The following is a 24,178-nucleotide window of genomic DNA, read 5'->3' as shown; positions in this document are numbered from 1 at the left end:
TTGCATCAACAGTATAAAATTACAGGATCAAATCATGTGGAGATTTCTCTGTGGAGTTTGCGTGCTCGCCTTGGCTCTTGTGGATTTTTCCTCCATCATCACCTAGAGTAAGGGCACACTCACACCAGACCAATCGAACTGTGCCATGCTCCGGCTTGATTGGGGAGAGGTTTGGGTCCCCTCTGGTCTGCACTCATACCTGCACAAACAAACTGAGCCACAGCCTGGATAGGTCAAGCTCCGTTTACTTTATGCCGTACGTTTTTTATGTAGGTTTTTTTCTGCCACCTGCTTGTCTCCATGGAGATGTTAATGCTTTGCCAAAAAGTATGTCATTAAGCGTATCTACAGCATCTTCAATTTATACATTTGTAAGTGTTGCTAAAATACACGGAGAAACATGCATTCCTATGTGTCTCTAAACAGATTTGATATGTAACATGGAATGATGATGGGTCTGTTGTCCTGGAGCCTATAATTAGACTATCTTCACTTTATCTCCATGCAGGCTTTCTTGTCCTGGGTGCCCACAATTCTATCAAAGGGCTTGGTTAGGTAGATTGGGTAGGGTAGATACTGTATATATTAATTGCAGGTTAAAGTCAGTGCGCAGTTTCTTCACGAAAGCCCCTATGGCTAAAATGCCTGCTTTAAGTGCTTTCTAAATGGGATAAACTGTCTCAAGGCGTACCCTGAGGTAATAATTACCAAAACCCACCAGACCCCCGGTGATGTAGTATAATCCTACAGGGGTATTGGACCACATTTCTCTTATTCATTACTAAAACTATGATCCAGCCATTACATACCTCCTCTCTGGACCAAACTGCAGATTATTTATGAAACCTGGGGAGGCACCGGGGCAAAGGGGGGACTACGGCTTCTGCGCTAAAGTGAACTGTAGCAGGTGAAATGAGCAGAGTCAGCAGATGGAGATGCTAGCACAGCAGTGGGCTAACTCCTGCCTTCTGCTCGCCGCTGCACACTACAACACACTCAATTTATCCAGGCACAGGTTGAGCAGCTCCTGGTGAGCCACATTAGGTTCAGTGGGAGAGAAGACAAGTGTCGGATATTGCTGTTTTTATTACTGGTTGTGAAACTGATGGAAAAGAATAATTAAAATGGACTAGTACGCAAGAAAAAAGTGGTTTCAGCTGATTTTTTTTGTCCTGATCACTTGAATGTTAGTTTTGTACATAAAAACATAAATAAATAAAAATGAAAATATATAAAACATTTGGGGCTATAAGAAAGGTATATTACTTTATGTCTGTCATGATAATTACTATATCGACTTCAAAATATGAAAGCTGAAACAATATATTTTTGGGCTCAATATTTATCGTTTGTACTTTTCCTTTGCAGTAATGAGGAGTTTTGTTATTTTTGTTGTAATGAAATACTGTCGTAACCGGTGGGGCTGGGTGGACCAAAGACGTGCAGACTCGGGGCAGATTTACAGTGTTTATTTACAAAATGGTGAAATTCAGTTCAAACACAATAATTAATCTAGCGGGGGACAGGAGCCAGAGCCCAGGGCAGGATCCAGGAGTGGAGCGCACGGTACGGTGCCGGGCGAGGTGCAGAGGACGAGCCGGGATATGGGAACGAGGGCCTCAGAGGCAAAGACCAGTAGACCAGAGCCAGGGAGAGGAGCAGGGTGCAGGGCGAGGTCCAGGGGCGTAGTGTGCAGGAGACAAGGTGAAACAGTACCATACCAGGTCGGGGCACACGCGGGGAGCCTGGCCCCACATGTCTGGTCTGAGATGGTCCTGGGACCAGGGTGTAGGCGAGCAGACGATCTGGCCCCGAGTGTCTGGAGCAAATCCCTCTTATCCACCGCAGCAGGTGCACGCGGGAGGAGCAGAGAACTCCACCCAGCTCCATGTTCAGGCAGGTGAGGGGGGGGAAGAGCACACTGAGGCCGTGTCTCAATTCGCCAAATGCACCTTTTGAAGGGTCCCTTCGAGGTACTCCTCAAAGTGTAGTTTCAAGCTTTCGGTCGAGAGTGTGTCCTCCTCAGTGTAGCCGCCATCTTGCTGAAGTGGGACAGGCCTAAACCAGGGACCACACTTCCACCGCTGTCTTTGAACGTACAATTTTTATTTTTAATGATTTATTATTTAATAGAAGAAAAGTCAAGATGTCGTCGTCACAGCCGTTTCTTTTTGATTAGATTGAATATTAATAGGCAAAGTTTCAAGGTGATTTTTTTCTCAATTGTAGCTATTTCATAACTTTAACAAAATATACCTTGTGAAAACGTAATAACAGAGACAGAGGTAACGATATCATTTTCACATTCATAGTCTATAAACCAGAGAACACTGATTAGTTGTACATATAGTGGGATATTGCAGTTTAACATTCGGTATTTTGGCCAGTGTCTACACCACTTTAATAACAGTAGAGGGCGCTGTTTCCCTTCTATGCCGTGCCAGTTCTTTCCATCTTATTATTGTGAGGGATTTTCTAGCAGTGCAGCGCTCCTTACTAACACAAGGGTAAATGACACGTGCCCACCAGGGGGCGCAGACCTATGGAATGTACCGGAACACATGAAGATTTTGTGCACGTCTCAGGACTCTCTTCTATCCTTTCTGGAGAGTCCGTTGCTTCATTGTTCACATTACCTGTGTGGAACTCATTAAAACTTCTGACTTTATGTTTCAGTCTCTTGGTCTTTAACGCTTACAATAGAAACACACATTCTTACATTATTCTTATTGCAGTAATATTTTCTAATGATAATAATGTTCTTATTGTCTAGCAATAACTGCACATTCCTTTATTCCATGTAACTCCTTTTTTATCATCAAACACACGGCCTGTACTTATCTTTATTCAGATTTAACAGTTTCATGTCGCACTGTTGTAGATGAGGTAAACCAGTACGAACATTTGAACATATATTGCGCAGCGGACTCCATTTTCTTCTGTTTCTTGCGTAGCCGCGGTGCATGATGGGATATAGAAGTGCGTGAAGTGTGCACGGATGCACGCTTCGGCCACGTCCGATCTCCATGGAAACGGTGGATAGGGGAGGGCAGGTTTGTCGGGCGCATTCTGTAGGGTGGGTTGAAATGGGACAGCCCTTGTCGCGCCGGAAATTACGTAACTGCCCTTCGACGCACACTTCGAATCGTGATCCTAAAGCCAGTTTGGCGAATTGGGACACGGCCAGGGAGACAAAACAGGAACAGAAATACACGCATCACGACAAATACGGTTTGAGCTGTATAGAGGGTTGAATTAAGAACTAAGTGACTTTGTGGTTAAGTGTGCAATTTATTTGTTGCAGCTGAAGCCTTTTAATGCTGCTTTAAAAATGGTTCACTGGGATTTTCTTGCTTCATTGTTATTGTGTCAGTGGCATAAAGTAGTTTCAATATTATTGTTTATCGTGGTATTTCTCTGTAGCAATATATCGTGCTTCAAAATATATTATCGTCACAGGCCTAATTACTGCTTTAAAGGTGCATGTAACTTTTCTGGTATTTAGTATTTTTGAGCAATGAAAAACACCTGTAATGATAGACACGATTGATAAATACATTCATTAAATCCTACACCACTGAACATTCCAGGCAAAGCGATAAAATTTCCATAGAGACAAGTATGTAACGTTAAAAGTTACATGCACCTTTAAAATAAAAGTAGACTAGATACCACAAATATTATAATACTACTTTAATATTTGTGCTGGATAACTCTATCACACATAAACAGTGTACAAGGTCAACTGTAACACTGACAACAACTTTTCACCTTTTAAAAAGAATAATAACCGAATAATTCACAATGTTCCCAGTTTACTACACCACATTTAATATTACACAATTGCTTAATAATCCCACCTGGTCGTCCTTGTTAGTATGCCTTAGCAGGTGTCTGAAAAAGTCAATCCTGGAGCACTTTCGGACCAGGATGAGGTCTACGGTCCCGTCTGCGAGGTGCGCCGCGGGGGACAGGCCTTTGGGACTGCGGGGACAGGCACAGCTCATACAGGCGGCGTTTACGGCCATGAATTTCCCGTTGATCACCTTCCAGCCATCACGTCTATCTGAAAAAGGCATCAGTAACGTGGATGTAAGTTGTTTTGTGTTTTCTGGAAGACACATTCTGGGGGACATATTTCCATTACATATAAAAAAAGGTGATAACAATTGTGAAATCCGTAAAAAATATGTGTAGAAAATGTGGTGCATATATAAGGGTGACTTTATAACCGGCTCTAGACTAGGCCTGTCATGATAATTACTATATCGACTTATACAACAATACTTTTTGGGGGTCAGTATTTATTGTGTGTACTTTTTCTTTGCACTACTGGGAAATTTGTGGTAATTTTTTGGCTACACAATCAGATTAAAGGAGACTCAGGAGTCATTACAGATGCAAACTAACTACTAAAGTGGTTCATTCTGTTGTTTATTTATTGCAGCTCATAATTTTTTACAATATTGTAGATTTGGAAGAGTTTTTGTGCTTTAAATCTGCTCTTGAGTTGTTGTGTCACTATCATAAATTAGTTTCATCAATTGTCTTCATGATTTTTGATAAATAAATACTTTACTCAGAAGTCATATTTTACCAGATATCAATATTATTTATCATCATATAACTTATTAGCAAAAATTCTAAGCACTTCATAAAATGATTTCCAAACTGTCATCAGTAACAGGGAACATAACGGACTTTTTAACTAAGTACTTCTAAGTCCCTCAGCACATTTGTTCTTGGATGCACTACAAAATTTTCCCAAATATGGCATGAGATTTGAACAATAATCCAACTATACTGAGCCACTCCATTATTATGTTAAATCTGTGTTTACTCTGTCTGATGTGTCTAGTAGCTGCCAAAGGACGATTCACTTTTGTTTATATCATTCTCCAGTTCATCTGCCATGTTTAGGCTCCATCAAAAATTGGCACCGTCGTACTAACAGACTTTGCGAGATCTACTCAGTTTACGAATATGCACATTTTAATTTGATTGTAGTGTACAGTCAGCTTTAGCATTCTCGTTTTAGACACAAAATAGCTCATTTAAGTGTTCTGTTGTTAGACTAAAGCCACAGTGTTCTGAAGTAAATATGTACTTAATAACTTTAAAGCATCATTACATCATCGAGTGGCCCGCTGAATGAGAATATGAATTATGTTGTGAAGTACGAGCAATTTAAATATTTTGTGCAGCATTCTTTTAATACGTAATTAAAGGATTGGCAGTGGGTTGCGTCAAGTCTACCACACAACACTATTCGCAGTAATGAAAGTCCATTAAGATCCAGATGTCTTGATGTTCTGAGAAGCTCTAAGAAGTTCAAGGAAAGAAAAAGTTTAAATGTTAAAGTTTAGATTTGTTTTTACTTTTTTACTTAACAACTCAACATGTATTTCAAAGGCAATTAGACTTAGCCAAGGATCAGTTTACAATGTCAAAAGAAGGCATATAGATAAAAGTGTGATTGGATTAAGCTTGCTTTTCTGATTAGACACGCTTTGCAGATTTCCACAACACCAGACGTGATGGTCGCACTTCACAAAGCGCTATCACTGCTCCTTAGAGATCCCTTGCTGTTGATGAGCCAATCAGAGGTCTCGATTCACTCAAGGGACCAGGCAACTGTCACTGCTTCGATAACCGACCAAGTGTGCAACGAAATCACGTTCAAATTAGCTTTACTTTTTCTCTGAGGGAAAATTAGGGAGGGAAAAAAAAATCATTACCTTTACCCTCCATTTGGCAAAACAAACTTACAGAGGTGATCACCACAGATAACAAGCCCGCTGAGGCTACTGCAAAATGTGGCTTTGCAATAGTACAATAGTGATTAAAGAAACATTTGAAGAGCAGGAACAAAACAAAGGCAGCTGTGTGAGGCCTGTATACATTAGCCAATGTCTCCAAATGACTGTTTTCTCTGAGAGGGAGGCCATTTCTATGTCAGGACTCATTGACTCAGCAGTTGGAGGAGTTTACCCCTCAAAGAGAGCGGGGCAAAACATAAAAACAAACAGAAATCGCTAAGCAAATGATGTGAGGTGAAGCAACAGTCACAAGAAAACCATGAACGGTTATTCTCAACTGGTGGCTGTTCCCCTTTCATCACAAAGTTACAGCAAAGTTTAGAGATATACTGTACATTAAATGACATTAGATAAGAGAAATGGATTTGACAAAACACTGTACTTTATCTAAGAAAACAGCAATAATAAAAAATACACTACAGTCCAAATATTTCAAACATATTCTATCAGGTGGAGATCAGTCGCTGTGTCTGTCTGTTTTTGTTTAAAGCGGCTTGGAATACAGAGTGATAAACTACCGTAAATTATTTTTTCCATCAATCACTGGTGAGCTGTGGGTTTGTACCAATGGAGCCAATGCATTAGTTTTGGAAATCTGGTAATGAAAAGATTTTAATTAAAATCATGATGAGGTTTATTCAATGTCACTAACATAATTTAGTATTTTCATCAATAACTCATTAAGCATCAAATCAAACGCAGCATCATGGAAAATTAGGACAAAGCAAGGTGGGGATTAAAAATTATAATGATGTGGTGAAATTGACATCTGCACACAGGTAGTTATGTTGACAAGGAGGCACTTTGATAATAAAAGATTACAAGTGTGCCTTGTTTTTGGAGAATAATCGTAGTCTGCTGTGGAAGAGGAAGCGTATTATCCAGATAATGAGGCACACACAACCGCAGAAAACTTATTATGTGTAGAAAAGGTTTGAAAAATAATGACTTGTACCTTTGGCAGTCGTCTTTGTCACGGCCGACATGTGCTGGCAGACACGACACCTGCGAAATGGTAAAGAATGACCCCATGTTATTGGCTAAAATTTTGAAGAATTTACTGTAATAATTTAACACTTAAGTCTTTTGTCTGTTGAATCTTGAACTAACTTGCTATGAAACGGGTAACTGTCTATTCAGCAGCAGCATAACCAGCTATTTGAAATACTATAGCAGAAAATAATGGGAAATATCTTAAATTATGTGCTGCAAACACATCCAAGGACAGCTGTGGCTACATATCATCAGGTATAAAGTGAATGAATAATAACCACAGTGAAGTGCTTTGAGAGGGTTGTCAAGTAACGCAAAATACTAATTATTATATTATTATTAAATATTACAACAGATAGTATTGATTGTTCTGTTAATAAACAACATGGGTACTCTGTAAGCCACTGCTGTCATATTACCTTGGTCTTTTCAAAGCTATATTAAAGTGTTTGGTGAAAATCTCTATACTGCCCCCTGGGAGCGGATGTTTACCCTGATCGGCACTGCAGTTTGTCTCTGGGGCTGCTCACGTCGTCCTCAGCGGGTAAAAATGACACAGTTCCTTCATAGTAGTTGTGGTTGAGAAAGGTTTTTACCCCTGATAAAACAAAACAAAACAGAGAACATAACAGCGTTGAAGGCATACTTGAATCATTTTATAAAGTATCAGGAAATATTTGGTATTTGATAGTGTCATTTGCTTGTCTACATGGAGATAGATAACATCAGTGCCATACTGTGGACCATTCCAGTCAAAGCAATAACATATCCATGGTAACGAGCAGGTGGTAAACATCCACTAGAATAGTTACATGATGCACCTTTAAATAGTGAGTCCAAGTGAATGACAAAATACAAAAAGCTGCCTAAGTATGTTCTTGTACCTACACATTTGCTAAACTAGAGAGCATGTGAAATACATTTACTTTTAATAAAATTTCTGTTTCAATTCTAATTCAAACCCCACTTCAATTACCACAATGCACCCAACCTTAGAAATATGTGCATATTACTGAATGTGCTTAATAAGCCAATTAAATTTCCTCTAAATATTAAAACTGTGTCCATGTGTATGGTAAAACAAATACAAATTCATTTCTTGCCTGTTCCGGATGGCAGCCATTTAATTTTGCCCAGTTTTTCCATTTTATAAAGTGGATTACTGCGCTCTGAGAACCGTACAGTGCATTGAGCTGTAGTGTATGTGAGGAGGGCCCATGGGAGCGGAGCCGGAGGTGGTAGTAGTAAAACCTTTAGCTTGAACTCCTGAGCTAGACTCCCTGTGTTGCTATCTGAAATCCTCCACAGCCACCAGCACACACAAGTCCTTCAACAATGGACTGTGGTGGGTCTAAGTCGGGTTAGAATAAGTTGATCTAGGGTTAAAAGCTAAGTACGTGTGCTTAGCCAGGCTTGAACTCAGATGCTGACCTTTCACACCTGTGAGGCTGCAGCAGTGAGTGGCTGTGTGGGTTAGTCCTGAGAGCTGTTTCATAAGAAGCATTCAGAAAAGTGTGCTGTTTGATCTGACTTCTAGCTAAAATAGTGTAGCCTAAAATGAAGGTTTTAAGGGGACATACTGTGTAAAATTAAGTTTAATTAGATTTTAAGCATGTCATAACAGTGTTCCCTCATCATTTGCTTACTCTTGTACTTGAATGTTTCATGCAGGTTTTATTAGTCCTATATTATCCTGCATTCCCATCCCCTGTCCCCGCTCACTGCTCTGTACTTACTTGCGACTATTCAAAAATTCAGACTCCGCATCATCATGTACGGTTCAAAAATGCCGCAAATCCTCTTTTTGCTACAGTGAAATGCCACTATAAAGAAGCATTTAGGATCAGTATTGAACATGATGTAAAATAATGCACGACAGGTGGATTCAACCAAACACAGTGAAGAGTGAAGTCTCCGAAGAAGCAGATTACTTTAGTTACCTCTTAAGACACTTAAAAGCAAGTGTACACACATTTGGACAAACTCAGATCATGACATTGCCTTATGGTGACTTTGTGTGCGCAGATTTATCTTTTTCCTACGTGTTTTAGTGATGGTTTAATGCTCCCCTACGCAAGGTCTCATCCAGGTTTAGCCCCGGTTCAGTCCTGTTTTTTTTTTTACCAGCGAGGTCATAGCGAGCGGGGCCCAGCCATCTTCTCCTCTCACTGTCGGACAGCACATCTCCGTAGAAACCGTATCCTAGCAGCGAGAGAGAGAATCTGAGGAAGGAGTTGTTGTGGTGGACCGAGCACACGTCCATCGGCTGCGAATCACCTGGAGAAGAAACGGACACTGTAAGACACGTTAACAGGTACAATTATGTGCGGCATTGATTCAAAATGTGTTTTTTGTTAGACCCATCTTAAGTTATCCAACAATTAAAAGTAGTAGAAACTTTCCAATGTATTGTAAAGAACATATAAGTCAATCAAATATTAAGTAAGCATGTTCAAATCAAATATTACTCTTATTGTAAGGATACTTTACAAAAAAACAAAAACAACAATGTAATTTTAGATTTCAAGTCAGTTATTTAATCATCAGACAGAAGAACGAAAACCAACAGAACAACCAAGTTCGAAATAAATTATAGACTAATTAAGAAGGTGCGCTTGTATTGCCGATATTAATCCAGTATAAGCACATGTGATAGCTATTACTTTCAATTCACACTAATAATCTGTGAAGTTCGGTACAAGATCAAATATATCTGTTATCAACTCAGATCTTTAAGCCTATAAGACCCTGACTGTGTGGTTTATTTTTGCTCAGGCCCTGTATTTTCTGCCTATTAATTCAGTTCAAAGGTTGTGCGTATTTCCTGTTTCAGACCAGCTCCGATAATATCTAGCAGAAAAGAAACATGCCGCAGCTGTAGTCCACAAATAAAAGGTGCATGTGTCTTTTCAATTACTCACCCACAATGATGTGTAAAGCAGACGTGACCGGATCGTTGGTGCCCACTGTGCTGAAGCAGATACAATCAGTGGAGCCTGTTAGAGAGAGGGCAGCGGTCAGGCACAAGAAAAACACATGTCATTGTAAGGAACCATGCAATACACCTGCTATCAACACCACACTTGAAACAGTCAATACTAGAGAGTTTAAAATAATATAGTGGTTTAATAAAAAAAATATAGTGGTTTGGATACTGTGGTGGCATGCGGGGTCAACAGTAGTTCGGGTATTTCTTTAATTTAGAGCAGGGGTGTCAAACTCATTTTTACGAAGGGCCACATGACAAAATGGTTGCTCTCAAAGGGCCAGATGTGACTGTAAGATAAATGTCAATACGTTTTTATCTTGTTAATTCAGCGTTGGATTTTCAAAGATATGAAAAAATGGCTGTTTAACTGTGTATCTAATGATAAACTCGCATTTTAAAATAGTCATACCTTTTAATTTACTTTGTCGCGGGCCACATAAAATGACGTGGCGGGCCGCATTTGGCCCATGGGCCTTGAGTTTGACACATGTGATTTAGATGCAAATAAATGTATGTTTTTGTTGTCGTATGGATTAGTCAAAAGTGCCTTTAATCCTTTTGGAACTAGTTTAATGCATGTTTAGGTCTGTTAAAATCTGGTGGCACTTGGAAAACAAAATATTTTCTATTTTGAGAACTGCTGTATAGTACTTGTGTACAAAGTAGTCACATTCCGTTCTATGTAATGCAGCTGGTTAGTTTGGTTCTTGTGGTTACATGCAGGTTTGGGTTGTGGATTTCCCAGTACTGGTGCAGGCATGTTATTTTTCTTGATGTTCTTGTTATTCTGTCTTTCAAGGATTGGCCAACTGAGTCATCTGTCTACTACATTTAGCTTCCTCAATGTATTTAACAGTACTTAAATAAGTTAAAGGTGAAATATGTACTGTAAGTTTTCTGGTGGAGGGTCTGCCTCCAGAGAGACGTCTTTGCCTTGACTGTTTAATAGTATGACAATAAACCATGGAGAGAAGCAGATGATGCAATTAGACCAAATTACAGGTCAGATCTGTGAAGAGGCGATACCACTGACAGTTTTCTTTAGCAATAAAAGATAGATATGTTCACTGTCATACTAAACTAGAGTGGAAAAATCCTGGCAAAGTCATAACATCCCAGTGAAGACAAGCAACATAAAAGATTGTATAGTGCTCCTTTTAACATCTGGAAAAAAAAAATACTACAATTATTGCGATTACAAAAAGCTAAGATAAACATAATTCTGTATAATCCACTTTACAATAAAACTGCCATTTCTCAGTTAGTATATTACGTCTAAATGTTGGCTGTAATTCCCTATACACTTTTAGTTTGATCAACATAGACCACATTTAGCTGAACTATAAAAGATATAGTTTTTCCCATCACTTCCATTTCTCAGTGCCTTTTGTGTCTCCATGTATAAAGTACAAGACTAACATTTGTGGACAAGAGCATAGTCATTCTGTATCTTGTAAAAGCTGCAACCAAGTGTGAAAAGTTCAGCCGGGTGATTTTATTAGTGATGCGTACCGCGAATCATAAAGCTAATCGTATATCTGGGTGCCCCTGGCTCATGAGCGCTCCTCAGCCAACAAATGAACGATAAGAGACATCCCCTGCTCCGTGAGAAATGTGAAGTTTGACGCTAAATCTTTCAACTTGAGAGGTAATAAGGTCCTATCTCTTTTTCTGCGCCACATGGCATAATTTCAGACCTATCTGCTCCACTTTGATCATGCTTGAGTGGTGAAATGGACCCAGCGCCACTGATAAAAGAAGACCAGAGAGGGGAGAGAGGAGAGGGAGAGAAGGGCGACGGAGAAGAGACAACGAGTGAATCTACGGCCTGATGTTATGGGCTAGTTCACTGCAGCGTGACAGAAGCTTGAAGATGTCATTCAGAGGATACTCACGAGAAGACCAGATCTAACGCAAGGGTTCCCAAACTGCGGGTATGGTACGGCTAGTCGATTTCGTAAGAATCAATCGAGAGCCTGATTTTGTTTCCCAGAAGTCAGGAAATATGAAGTTTATTTGTATCTTCGTCAATCCTTTTTCCTGAATTGCTTATTTCAGTCAATGTACTGTAATGTTTTTCTCTATATACACTGGTAGCTCTCATGTACATACTTTAATCGCCTTCATCTTTATATTTCTGTTTTCTTTTACAGTAAATGAAGGAATAGCTCTGCTCCCAATTTGGAAAACTGTCTGAAATGAAACCAAATAAAAACCAGTGTGCTTTTATTAACACTTAACCTTAATCCTCTTGAAAATACAGGCCAACTTTAAACTCCCTACCCATAAAATATCTGAATACTTTAGTTTTCAAAAGCAATAGCAAGTGTACTTATCAGAGAAGTGGTTCATGTCTATATAACCACGAGTGACCTAGTGCACTTAACACTTGACTCAATTTCTTTTGAAAATGATATGATTTTAACTCAGACCTTTTAAGTCTTAGCAGCAGGAAATTACGGCGATTGTAAATTTTACTCTGCAGGTATTCAAAACACACGATACTATCCCATTGTGAACCACAGGCTAAACTCCTTAGACCATTTCCAATCCCCATTCAGGTTTAATGCTGATGTAAAAAGCTACAGAGCTGGGGTTGAGTGATAAAGATCTTATTTAGTGTCTCACTGTGAAAACATGTTATTCCTTACAGTAAATCTCTTCTGACGTTAAACCATAGTCAGCTGTGTAGTTATGTACCAGTGGCCTTAAGAAGCAGGGGGAGTGTTCTTTACAAGAGTATGGCAGCAGAATAAAACCCTTCTCTCCAAAGTTCACCTGCTGGGATGATGCCGATCCTCAGAGAAGGCCGCGCTAGCTCAGCCCCCGGGTCGTTCAGGTCCACTTTGTTGTCGTTCTGAGTTCGAGTCACTAAACCATGGACAATTTCACTGAACATGCCATCTCCACCTACACACACCAGCCTGTAAAAAGAGACAAGACAAAACATACGATTTATCAATGTATTGCAATGTTGTGACAAGGCTACATTTTCCCTGTCAAACTATTAATATTTACAAAAGATTAGTTATTTTAAAGAAACACCAGAAACAGAGCAAAGGATCACCAAAACAATTCAATTCCCAATCCCCAATCTGCACGTTTTAATACTGCTGACGTCCCAGTTTTAACATAAGCGATGGCCGGTTAAGTGTTACATTAGCAAATTTTGATATGTTAGAATTTATTATTTGGATCTATAAGTGATATAAACTGCAATAAAAATGAATAGTGGGTAAGACAGAAACTGATTAGCCAATCACTCACACTTTTTTATAATAAAACCCTTACATAAACAAAAAGCTACACCATAGAATCCTAGAGTATAACCGGGGCTGGCATGGAATCTTACTGTGAAAGCTTTCAGTATATAAGATCATCCTCACACTGTGCCAAACTGCATTACCGCTGTTCACTGCCTCACAAAGACCACCACAAATGCACCCATCATGAATTATGTGAAGTCTTCAGCAGTATTTAATGGGTCCAAGTCCGCTTCACTGGACCGAACGCAAGATGGAGTCAACGGGGCACTGAGTAGCAAGGCTTTGCATGTTACTGATGTTCACCTAGCAACAGCATTTTTACTACAGCATACATGCCTCAGTCACTAAGTTACAATAGAGAAAATACTACCAAATATATACCTATTCTACAGAGGCACATACACACTAGTACAATGTTGTTTTTGCCCGTTAGAGCAAAGGGAGAGTGTAATTGGTGATTAGTGCTCCTACTAGTGTATGTAGGAGGTTTGAAAGAAAGCCTCTGATCTTCTTTTGTACTAGCTAGTCCCCTTAAGGTAGTTCAACACTTTTGCTTATCTTGCTCTAAACTGACTGTTACTCCCACCCTATTATCATTCCTCCTTTACACAAAATGTGAGGCAATCCGGAGTTTCAAGGGCCGTTTATTTTAATTCAAATTTGTACTGAAAAAAAAAAGCCTCTACCCCCTTAAAAACTAAACTTTCCATCATAAATCTCTTTTTAGAAATGCATGTTTGAGCACTCATGGCACATCAAAACAAAAAATAGATTTTATTTGCTGTCTCCAGATTTCACAGTTATGTCAGATTTTATAAACTGACCGTTATCTTACTCACCCGTCATATTTGTCCAGATCAGCCTCTGTCTGAAGATGTTCCTTTGCATGGTTGGCTCGCTCTGTAACTGTAGAAAGTTTGATAATTATTGTTGAGGAATTTTCCACTGGATGTTTGCACTCAAGACTCCTCACTCCTTATGACCTGTGACATCCAACGTTATATACTACTATACCCTAAAACAGAAGCAAGGCCAGACCACAGTGTTTTGAGTGTTCATGTCTCAAATCCTGTACAGATTAACTCATGGGTTAGACATTGTACCTCCAGCTTTTCTTTTAGTTCTACTTTAAATATTTCCAGAACAATCATCTTGACGGATTTGAAGTAGAAGATGACCACTTATACACTAAAGTCTGAGTGAACATGTCATGTGAAAACCGCTTTTGTTGTAATAAAGCAGTGGAAACATATTGGGCCAACTCTTGATGGATAATTTTCACTCCAGTCACTGAATAATAGATGTGTTTGGAAACCTCTGTTTATCAACTATCACTGTTCCCATTACAACTTCAGTGTGATTAATGGCACTGGGACCAAATCATATCGGTGCAATCCTCTTCGGGCCACAAGAGAGTCCACTATGGCACTGCAGATCTATACAGCCACTATACAAACTCATCCTTTATTTAAATATCACTGTGCGGCTCTGAGAGAAATCATGCTGCAGGATAAAAGAGTTTTATACTATACCCAAGTGGCGCTGGGCGATATGACAAAAAAAAAAATACCCCAAACCACATGCTTTTACTGTCAGAGGATTGACTATAAAGCTCTCAGTTAAAAAGTCCCAACGTATGATTGGAATATATTTTTTTTTCGATTTCATTATTTGTAAAGCCCTACACGTAAGATTAGTATGAATTGTGGTAACAGATTGGAATAATCTAATCATCTAATAATGTCAATGAAATAAGATGGTAAATATGTTAATAAAAGTTATATTTTGATGCCATATACAAACTTACACAATTAGGAAACCAAAGTACTAAGACAGGAACCTTGAATAAACTTCTTGTAATTATCTGATGATGGGTTTGGCAGACAATTTAACAAATACTCACCAATTACATCAGTTGAGACGCATGCCTTATGAAAAAGCGGTGCCACCTTTTGGTCGTAAATCCACTTTCCCTGCTTCTTCCCACCGATGGGATTGATGTACACAAGCAAGCGCTTTGGTCGGTTAGCTGCACAAGCAAGAGAAGATGGTGATTAAAAACCTTCAATGTTTTTCAACCTTTTTTCCTTACAAATGTGGTCCTGACAGCCGCTTGATGAAGTTTTCATTAAGCAGAGACCTTTCGCAAAATGCTCCGTCAAAGTGACTTGCAGCAAAGTAGAAAGCAGTGAGAAATAAATGGCGTGACTATGAGGGGAGTGTGGGCCAATGCAAAAGTGGTGCATCATATGGTGATAAAGCTTTAGAGGGGGATGCTAAATGGTTTGTTCATGGTTGTGGTTAAGGCCGGTGTTGAGAGAGGGAGGGGAGGTGCAAATTGAAAAACAAAAAGCCCACAGATTAAGTATAGATAAAACTATAGAATAAGGTGAGTTTTACAAAATTTGTCACGTAAGACTAGAAAGGAGGTTTAGGGGAGCAATTTTGGGAAAAGTACGGCATCACTTTTAATGATAACAATAAGATGAGGAAAAATCTTGAAGTAAACTATAATTTTTTTTATTTAGTGTGGTTATTTCAGGGATAGTGCATATTAAGGGACATTTCTGTAAATATGCCAGAAATAGCCAGAAATGTTTCATATGTAGTCCAGTGACAGAAACTAACCTAGAATTGAGTGGCTTATTGTCTACTGAAATATTATTATAACAACCCAACTTAATCTACTATTCGACCTAAAAAAGAACCCCTTAATCAATACATTTTAACATTATTACGAAACTAAATATATAACTTCAAATACCTGAGATTATTTAATAACATATGCTTAAGTTACTTTTTGAAATTAAATAATTTATACACTGCGCAATGTAAACTATGCCTATTATTTATAGTTTAAATTAAATGCATTATAATTATTTAATCATCGTCAACCTGCACTTCTATACTTCTTACCTCATAAACTGTCCACACACACACACACACACACACACACACTACTCCATATCTTATCAATGTGTACATAAGACATATTTTACACCTGTAAGTTTGCAGACTGTAGCATTAGTCCAAAGTCCTACACCAAAGATAAGGTATTCATACATACTCAGTAATGTGATCTGATTGCTGATAGCTTTAACCCACTGCTCACACGTGCTCTGGTCCGGGCACAGGAACACCACATCACTGCAGCGCCACTGGTGTTTACCGGCCCGCCGCACATAGGAGACTGCAGAGATACAGAATAATGTACATAAAAGTTTAAAAGACATATATCAGAGTAATGCAATGTAGTCAATGAAGCGTACTGAGAAGTCTGCGTGATTTGGATTTTCACTTTGGTGGTTCCCCTTGCTGGGTTTTGGATACTGGCTTTCTCAAACAGATCTGTAGTAGTTAATTTATGCTAAATGACTGTACTGAGTGGGGGACTGGTTTGCATATTTAGACCCCAGAAACATAATGCATTTGATAATGAAAATAATTCTAAAAAGTAAAACTAATTTGTTGTATTTAGCTTTGTTCTCTGTAGAATAAATTCTTGTCACATGGGAGGGATAAAACAGTAAGAACAGTTGTAATATTTGAAAGCTATAAGTCAATTATGTATAGCAAGTCCCTGAGGATACATGGACAAAAAAGCAAAGTCAGGAACATTACTAAAATATTTACATTAGCGTACCAAAAATACTTGCTAAGCACTTTGACAGTGGATTCACTCCCCGAGCATCTCACAGTCAAATTAACTACTAAGCATTTTTTTTATCAAATGGAAAAGTTACTTCTCGGACAACTTTCCAACTGGAGTGACTTACAATACAATCTAGTTCAGGGTTGAAGCGCAGACATTTAAAATGCCTACTAACTAAGTCTTTAATGTGTTACATAATCAGTGGGAGATGGTACTTTAAGCCAAGTTTTAAAAATGGGGGAACTGCAGCCTTGTCAGTTCAGAGTAATGTGCCAGTACAAGATTAGATTAGAGAAGCAATATGAAACATTTTGCCTGGATAAATAATATAAAATCTGTCACTTTTGGATCTAAAAGCCAAAAATAAGGCATAAGTGAAATGGCACGGTGCCTCCTCTGCCCCATTGAGCTCCAAAGTGAGGGATGCTCCAGTTAACACATAACTGCAGAGGGTCTGTGGGATCACTGCCAGAGATCACCAGAGCTAAGTGTGATGGGCTTTAACCTTTAACAGAAAAAAAAGGAAAAGACAGCAATAAAAAGTACCAAAGAGTCTGTTAAAGCTTCACAAAAGGCACCAGTGTCAGTGCTTTTCTACATACACGTTACACACCAAAGCCTCATGAAGGGACACCGCAACGACTGAGGTTCAAAGCTGTGCTAAGCTGTTGAGCGATAGTAGAGTAGTGTCCCTTCTGACCGCTTTGGATCTGACTCGCAGGTCTTGCTGGAGCCAAAAAAGATTATTGGTCAAAGATGAAAACCACCTTTCACACCCTGGCCTTATTGTTTCTTGGATAATTCTTTTTTAAGGCTCTTCAGTACAAGGATCAACACTGCACAGACTACTGGGCAGTAGATACTTTTTGCACATTATTTCCGGGGTATTTCTTTGCTGTAATGCCAGAACTATGTCGATCCATGTTCTTAGTTGGTGCCGGGGTACAATATACAAATAACTTGCCTAATTTGCTCTTACTGTCTGTAATGCCGGAGAAAGAGTAGCAATTGTTTTGTCACAGAACATCTGATGTGAAATACCATGTGTACATAAAGTGACATGCTCTGCTGATCCAGAAAGGCAAAGACAAAGTAAAAGAACATATATTTTTTATTACATAGTGTGAATTATGTTTTAAGTAGTAACGTTTTGTGCAGATCAGACTTCAGAGTAATCAGTCAATGTCCCCTGTAATGTAATCACAGTACCTAATCATATCTTTTTGTAGTTTTGTAGTCTTAAGCGTTTATTACTATGATACATTGCAGTACCTGTGAAGGCGTTAGTGAACAGCTGGCTGGGTTGCTTGGCGCTGCTCTTCCTCCTGCTGGACTGTAGATGTCCCTCTTCCGTCTTCTGGACAGATACTATCTCACTCACCTGGACCACCTGGCTCACTGCTGGAGAAGCACAAGATAATTCATATTTCAGTTCAGGGTAAAATAAATAATAGGACCAGATAATTGCGTGTTAGTGTCCGACTATTTGCTAAATGTAAAACCCACCTATATCTAAGCAAGAACTTTGAACATCACATTAAAAAGCACTGTGAAAGAAACATTTAATAATAACGATAATGCACTGGACTTAAATAACACCTTTCAAGACACCCAAAGAGTGAAAAGTTTACATCCGAATATTTACCCACAGCTGCAAATGTGCCTCATCTGCCCCTCCAATCACCACCATCACACCACACATACACATACACCGCACTCATAGTAGGCGAGGTGGGTGGAGTGTCTTGCCTAAGGACACAATGACAGTATGCACTAGACTAGAGCCACAGCTAGCCCACTGTGGCACCTGCAACAATAGCAAACCTGTTTCAGAGGTATGCATCACAATCATAGTCTGTATATATAAAAGGACATAGCTAACATGATATTATGTCTGTCAACTCAAGATTTGAACATTAATAACAGACAGAGATCGCTCCTGCTAGCATTTGCAACAGGTTACCTTCAACAGCCTTGCTTCGGATTGGCTCTTTGGTTGCTATGATACTCGCCGTCGCAATTCCTTATATGTAACTTGGCTCCAAATTCGCCCTTGTAACTGCTAGCCTTGATAAGCTTCATTTGACTGGAGCCCAACGCTATGGGTGACATCACACTCTATGATAACGATTAACAAAATGTTCCTAATTATCAAACATTATCTTTGCAAAAAATAAAAAATAAAAATCAGGAACAAAACACAATTGAACTATGGCTTAACAGAGATTCATAGCTTAGTGTACCTAACATGCATGCACAGTAAATAAATGGTTAAATGAGCAAATACAGTCGCACGAGTCTATAAACGTGGTCCCTGTAGAATGTTCTATTGATTTCCCAGACAGAAGAGTCAATGGGAGGAAAACGCAAGACACATCCCAGGAGAGATGGAGTTGGTTTGGGAAGAATCAGTTTCTCCTTGTTCTGATGTTCCCATGGGAAAAGTATTTAGGCCATGAGCTGAACGCGGGGCTCGGATGAAAGGGTTTGTGTGAGAGAGAGAGTTTTTTGTATGAGGGAAACTGGTCAAGTGGGGTTTATTGTGGGGGTCAGAACAGTGAACAACCAACCAGTTATAAAACACTGGGATAAATTGGGTCAAGTGACTGGTCCAGAGACAGATTTGAACTGAATGTTTGAAACAACAAGTTTGAAATGTCAACAGTGAGAAGTCAAATAAGAGTTTCCTTTGGTAAATAAATTACTAAAGACCATTGAGGTAATAGTAAAAGAAAATTTAAACGCAATGCTTAAACTGCAAGATACAGATATAACTCTTTTTGCTTTAAATGACTCCTTTGTTGTCAGTAATCCACAACTCTTTAGTGTAATAGATAGAGAGATTACAGCATGAGCTGCACCAGGTGAACATTTTCTATGGCAATGCATGTTTTCAAAGCATTTACTGTAGTGTACAAAAGTCACAAACAAGGTTAACATACTTTGCTATTTCTATATCAACAAGTAAAACAAGCAAACATCTATAGAAGAATGGAGTAATTTATCTGCAATAATCACTTGTCAGTTGAATCTGATTCCATAAATCCCATTTGCTTTTAATCACTTGTTACAGATCAATTAGCAGAATTGAGCAGTGTCAAAGTGATTTCATGCACAAAAGATTAGATTATGGAGAGTAGCGGGATACATGCTGATAATGGCGAGCATTACAGTCAGTTGCAACATAGGCCTATGTATCAAGACAGTCTGATTAAATACATAGTCATTAGGCAAGGGACAAGATCTCGCAAGATTAAATTACCACAAGACTATGCACACATCATGAATACACATTTTCCATGCGTTTACATTTGGGTTTGATAAAAAAAAAGGGTCGAAGGGTCTTGAGAAGCTGAAGTGTAACAATGCCAGCAAAAACAATATTTAGAACAAAATGAAAAAAGTCCAACGTTGCAAACTGAGCAGTACAATTTATGAATGATCAATTATGTAAAAACAAATTATGCCTTTCTCTCATGAACCCAGTCTTGTTACAGTTGTTTCTGGTGAGGTCTCTTTGTCAGTCTGACGAGGCCCAAGCACAAACTCACAACATTTAGACACTCACACTGTAATCTACAACTCACTCGTATCCTAGCACAGTGCAGTCCCAAACTACAAACTAAGCTTTTTGGCCAGTACAAGCCGGATCCCCTCTTTTCTTTGTGCTTGAGAAGAGTCTGAGCACCCACATTTGTCCACAGCGCACCTCCATTCATACCACAGGCTCAGAGTATAATGCAGCAGGTTTGCTATTTACAGAAACTCTAGCTTTCTAAGAACATGCCCCCATTTTGAATGTCTGAAACCTGTGCAGCAGAGGAGAGATGTGCCTGAATGTTTACTTTCCCACAGAGGTGAGAAGTGAAAGCTGATGTGCCATGGGACACCCTTTTGAATAACTTTTTTTTGTAAATGAAATACACACATTTTAACCATACAAATCAAACTCAGCTGAAAATTTAATCTGCAATCAATTTATAATGACCCAGGGAATTAGCAAAATATTCACCAATAAAACAATGTCATACAAGGCCTGTTTGCAATGCATGTTTAAGGATGACAATGGGAAAATTATTTTGTCAACAACTTTAAAACAAAACAATTGTACCAGAAAACGTATAAATCATGATAGAAATGTTTATGTGGGTGGCACGTCATCACTTTCCTTTCATGGACCCTATCATGTGACTACTGTTTCCACAATAGCCCTTTCCTCTGCTCACAGTGGTAAATCAGGTTCATATTCATAATGGTGTCACCTTGGGCCTGTTAATAACACTAACAAACACTAACAGAGAAGGGTGTGGTGTTCTATGAGCTTCTCGACTCCAAGAAATTGCATGCAACTATATCAATGAGGTTTATATTTCTACATAATTTTTTACTTAGAACTGAAGTCTAAAGTGAGACTAATTGTTGCGTTGAAGTCACAATACCTAGAATGTTTTGTAATGTTTTGTTTTCTACAGCTGAGTTGCATAAGTTGTTGAAAATGTTATATCAGTACAAAAATAAATAAATAAATAAATAAATAAATAAAATACAATAATAATAACAATGATGGTGATGATAAATTCTAATTATGCCACCAAAGCACAGGAGCTCACATACGACGTAATGTTCTGTGGAATGTAATAGAATATCAACTGAAGTAGATTTGAATGAAATTGATTCTTGTGCAATGTTTACTGTAGCCATAGGGAATCTATGAAAAGGCTCACACATACAGCAAACACTTCATTGACTGAAGTATAGTATCTATTGTATTGTATTCTAAACTCTATTAATATTAAGTTTCGCTTTTGCAAAGTGTGGAGAGAGCACATATAAAATAAAACCACATCAACACAAATCAATGTACTGAGTCTGGGATGTATGTGACTGGCTGGACGAATATAACAAAATGTCTTCATTCAAATTCATAGGCTACTTTTGAATCTTACCCAAATTACATATTTAAAAGTGAAAACAAATTTGCAAATATCACAGTCCACAGTGGATGCTTTATTGGACACATTTCAACAAATTTTTGCCCAAATTTAAGTAAGTGCAACTTCATTCTGCCCATACTTTTCCCAGTCTAAATCAGATAGGCCAATGTGTGAGGATAAGAAAGTGTCATTCATTTAAATGTGATCTGTCCTGAATGCACCAAGTGGGAACAACACTGGAAGAAGCAATAAATGCCAGGTCGCAGGGCTAAAGTCTTTAATCTGATGCACAGGACAGTACAGCTGCTTGAGTTTAGGAAAAGTGCCTCAGTGCAAGTACTTACGTATTTTTCTTATGTAACTGCCAAATGTTTCTCCTGTGAGTCATTGCTGTTATTTATGTGCTGGTGCCTCCACCTCACTAAAGACATTATGACAATCCAAAGTTTATTTGTAATGTCTGTAACAATGTAAACAAACGAGGTATAGTATAGAACAGATTAAACTCTGCTAAGCATTAAAGAAAATGTAGATGTTCTTTGTGTTTACATGACATTTTTTGGCAAAGAATTAGTGATTCGCAATAAGGATAATGTTACCTTCACAACATTTAATTTACTTTTAGAAAAGATTTATGTTTGAGACAAAACATAAGTCAATTTAGACCAAAAACGTAATGTAAATGTAGCTTTGCATTTGAGGAAGTAGGAAATTCACGCATGAGTCCTAGCGTGTGATGGTTTTATGAGGCCCGTAGTTAAACATTAGTCTATCTTGTCCCATATAAATGAAACAAAAAGTACACACCTTTATACACAGAAATGTATGTCAGTAGCATTGGATTTACAGCAGAGGAGTGATATTAACTGAATCACTATATCAAAATCACATATCACATGCATTTTATGTTAGAGCAACCACTTTAGCACACATATGGTAACCTACTGTGGCATCCCACCAAACAGGACCTAACTAAAAATACCGGATATTTTGGTTAACGTTTTTAAATTCCTCAACACACCCTTGATGAGCTTCTCTACTCAGCAATAACCCAACCCAATTATGTCAACAGCCAGAATTGAAGACTGCAAGCTATATTTTAGATGTCTGCACTCATCTGACCTACACTACTTTGCACTTGATGATGTTGTAGCTTAGTTGTCATCCACTGAGCCTTCAAACCTCAAGAATGATCTATTAAAGGTCACTGCTAAATGTCGTGGGATATGGAAGAATGAACTTGGGACATTTAAGCTGTTAGATAATATCTGCAATAACACCATATGATTTTCAGTTTTTAGCAGTCATAACACACAGAGAGATCAGTACAGCAAAGAGGTGCCAATACCAATAAGTATATTACAACTCTGAAAGCCAGTACACCTAAAAGGCTTGATCACGTTCTGAAAATTTCACTTCACAAGGACAAACCAAATTCAATGAGTGTATTTACTAAATCAGTTCACATTACTTTAACATCTGTCTAAAACTTGTATGCAAACTTGCACACCAGAGATGCTTTGTTTGGTTTCCATATAGGTTTCTTATGACAGCGCTGCACTGGTCTCACCTCATTTTAGTCCTCTGACAACAACTAGCTGTCACCATATTCATATTCTGCTGTTGTCGCCACGCCCTCCCTGTACACAGTGGATCACAGTAATCCCTCTATTGTCACAGAGCTGTTGGCGGTACGCGCTTTGGAGTTAGGATGACAAGCCAGCACTAGCTGAAGGAAAACGCTTACACTCCCGGCTTCTTACAACAACATTTCTTTCCGTTTTAATTCCTGCTTCTTCATGTCGCGCATACAGAGTGCAGTGCGAGTACAAGTGTGACAGCTGATAAGATGTGGCAGAATCTTTGAGTTATAAAACTATGTCTTGAAAAGCACACAAACAAGAAAACACAAGCTATATTCATGAATATTGAAGATGGTGTTTTAACGTTAAACTTTACTAAAACGAGTGAGGTGTGAGGCAAAACATTGTAACTACCAAGTCAATATGTCACATGAAATTTGAGCTACAGAAGATTATTTGTTGGACTGGCCCATGGATTACTTTTAATATAGAAAATTACCCCTGCAGGCAAAAAAAAAAAAAAAAAAAAAAAAAAAAAACACACCCATGATTACACCTATTGAGGAGAAATGTTCAACTTGGCTGACGATAATCATCCATGATCATACACCCATCTATTATGTTACTATGTTTTGGACAAAGAAAGTTTCCTTCTGTTCTATTCAGCAAATGTTACAACTGTAAAGCATAAAGTTTTTTCATTATGACATTTGTTTAGACATGTAGGCATTATATGACTGTGGTTTATCAGAACATTACTGGTGTACAACATGGTAACCATGCCAACATTTGAAATGGATCCTGCACAAATAAATTATTAGAGCCATTTGCTATTATTGTGCAGACTTATGTGTATGTTATCTGCTGATCACATGCTGAGTTGTCTTTAGCCTTTAGCATGCAACATGTTACATTGGCTGGTTGGGGGTTATACAGTATATA

At 38.6% G+C, this 24,178-nt stretch overlaps 1 protein-coding gene across 1 annotated transcript in view; it reads right to left on the bottom strand.

Moving 5' to 3' along the window:
• Positions 1 to 24,178, bottom strand: part of cerk (ceramide kinase) — a 33,694-nt gene that overhangs the window by 5,477 nt on the left and 4,039 nt on the right. The window contains exons 2-11 of the mRNA XM_033990184.2: positions 17,992 to 18,120; positions 16,135 to 16,257; positions 14,971 to 15,096; positions 13,907 to 13,973; positions 12,580 to 12,725; positions 9,734 to 9,808; positions 8,937 to 9,089; positions 7,305 to 7,410; positions 6,775 to 6,824; positions 3,861 to 4,066 (exon numbers count right to left, since the gene is read on the bottom strand). Of these exons, the coding sequence (XP_033846075.1) occupies positions 3,861 to 4,066; positions 6,775 to 6,824; positions 7,305 to 7,410; positions 8,937 to 9,089; positions 9,734 to 9,808; positions 12,580 to 12,725; positions 13,907 to 13,973; positions 14,971 to 15,096; positions 16,135 to 16,257; positions 17,992 to 18,120 (1,181 nt within the window). The remainder of the gene's footprint in view (positions 1 to 3,860; positions 4,067 to 6,774; positions 6,825 to 7,304; positions 7,411 to 8,936; positions 9,090 to 9,733; positions 9,809 to 12,579; positions 12,726 to 13,906; positions 13,974 to 14,970; positions 15,097 to 16,134; positions 16,258 to 17,991; positions 18,121 to 24,178) is intronic.

Source organism: Periophthalmus magnuspinnatus, chromosome 23 (genome assembly GCF_009829125.3).
Source record: "Periophthalmus magnuspinnatus isolate fPerMag1 chromosome 23, fPerMag1.2.pri, whole genome shotgun sequence".
Lineage (NCBI taxonomy): Eukaryota > Metazoa > Chordata > Actinopteri > Gobiiformes > Gobiidae > Periophthalmus > Periophthalmus magnuspinnatus.
Note: the sequence above shows the minus strand (reverse complement) of the source record. Positions and strands in the feature narration are given on the sequence as shown.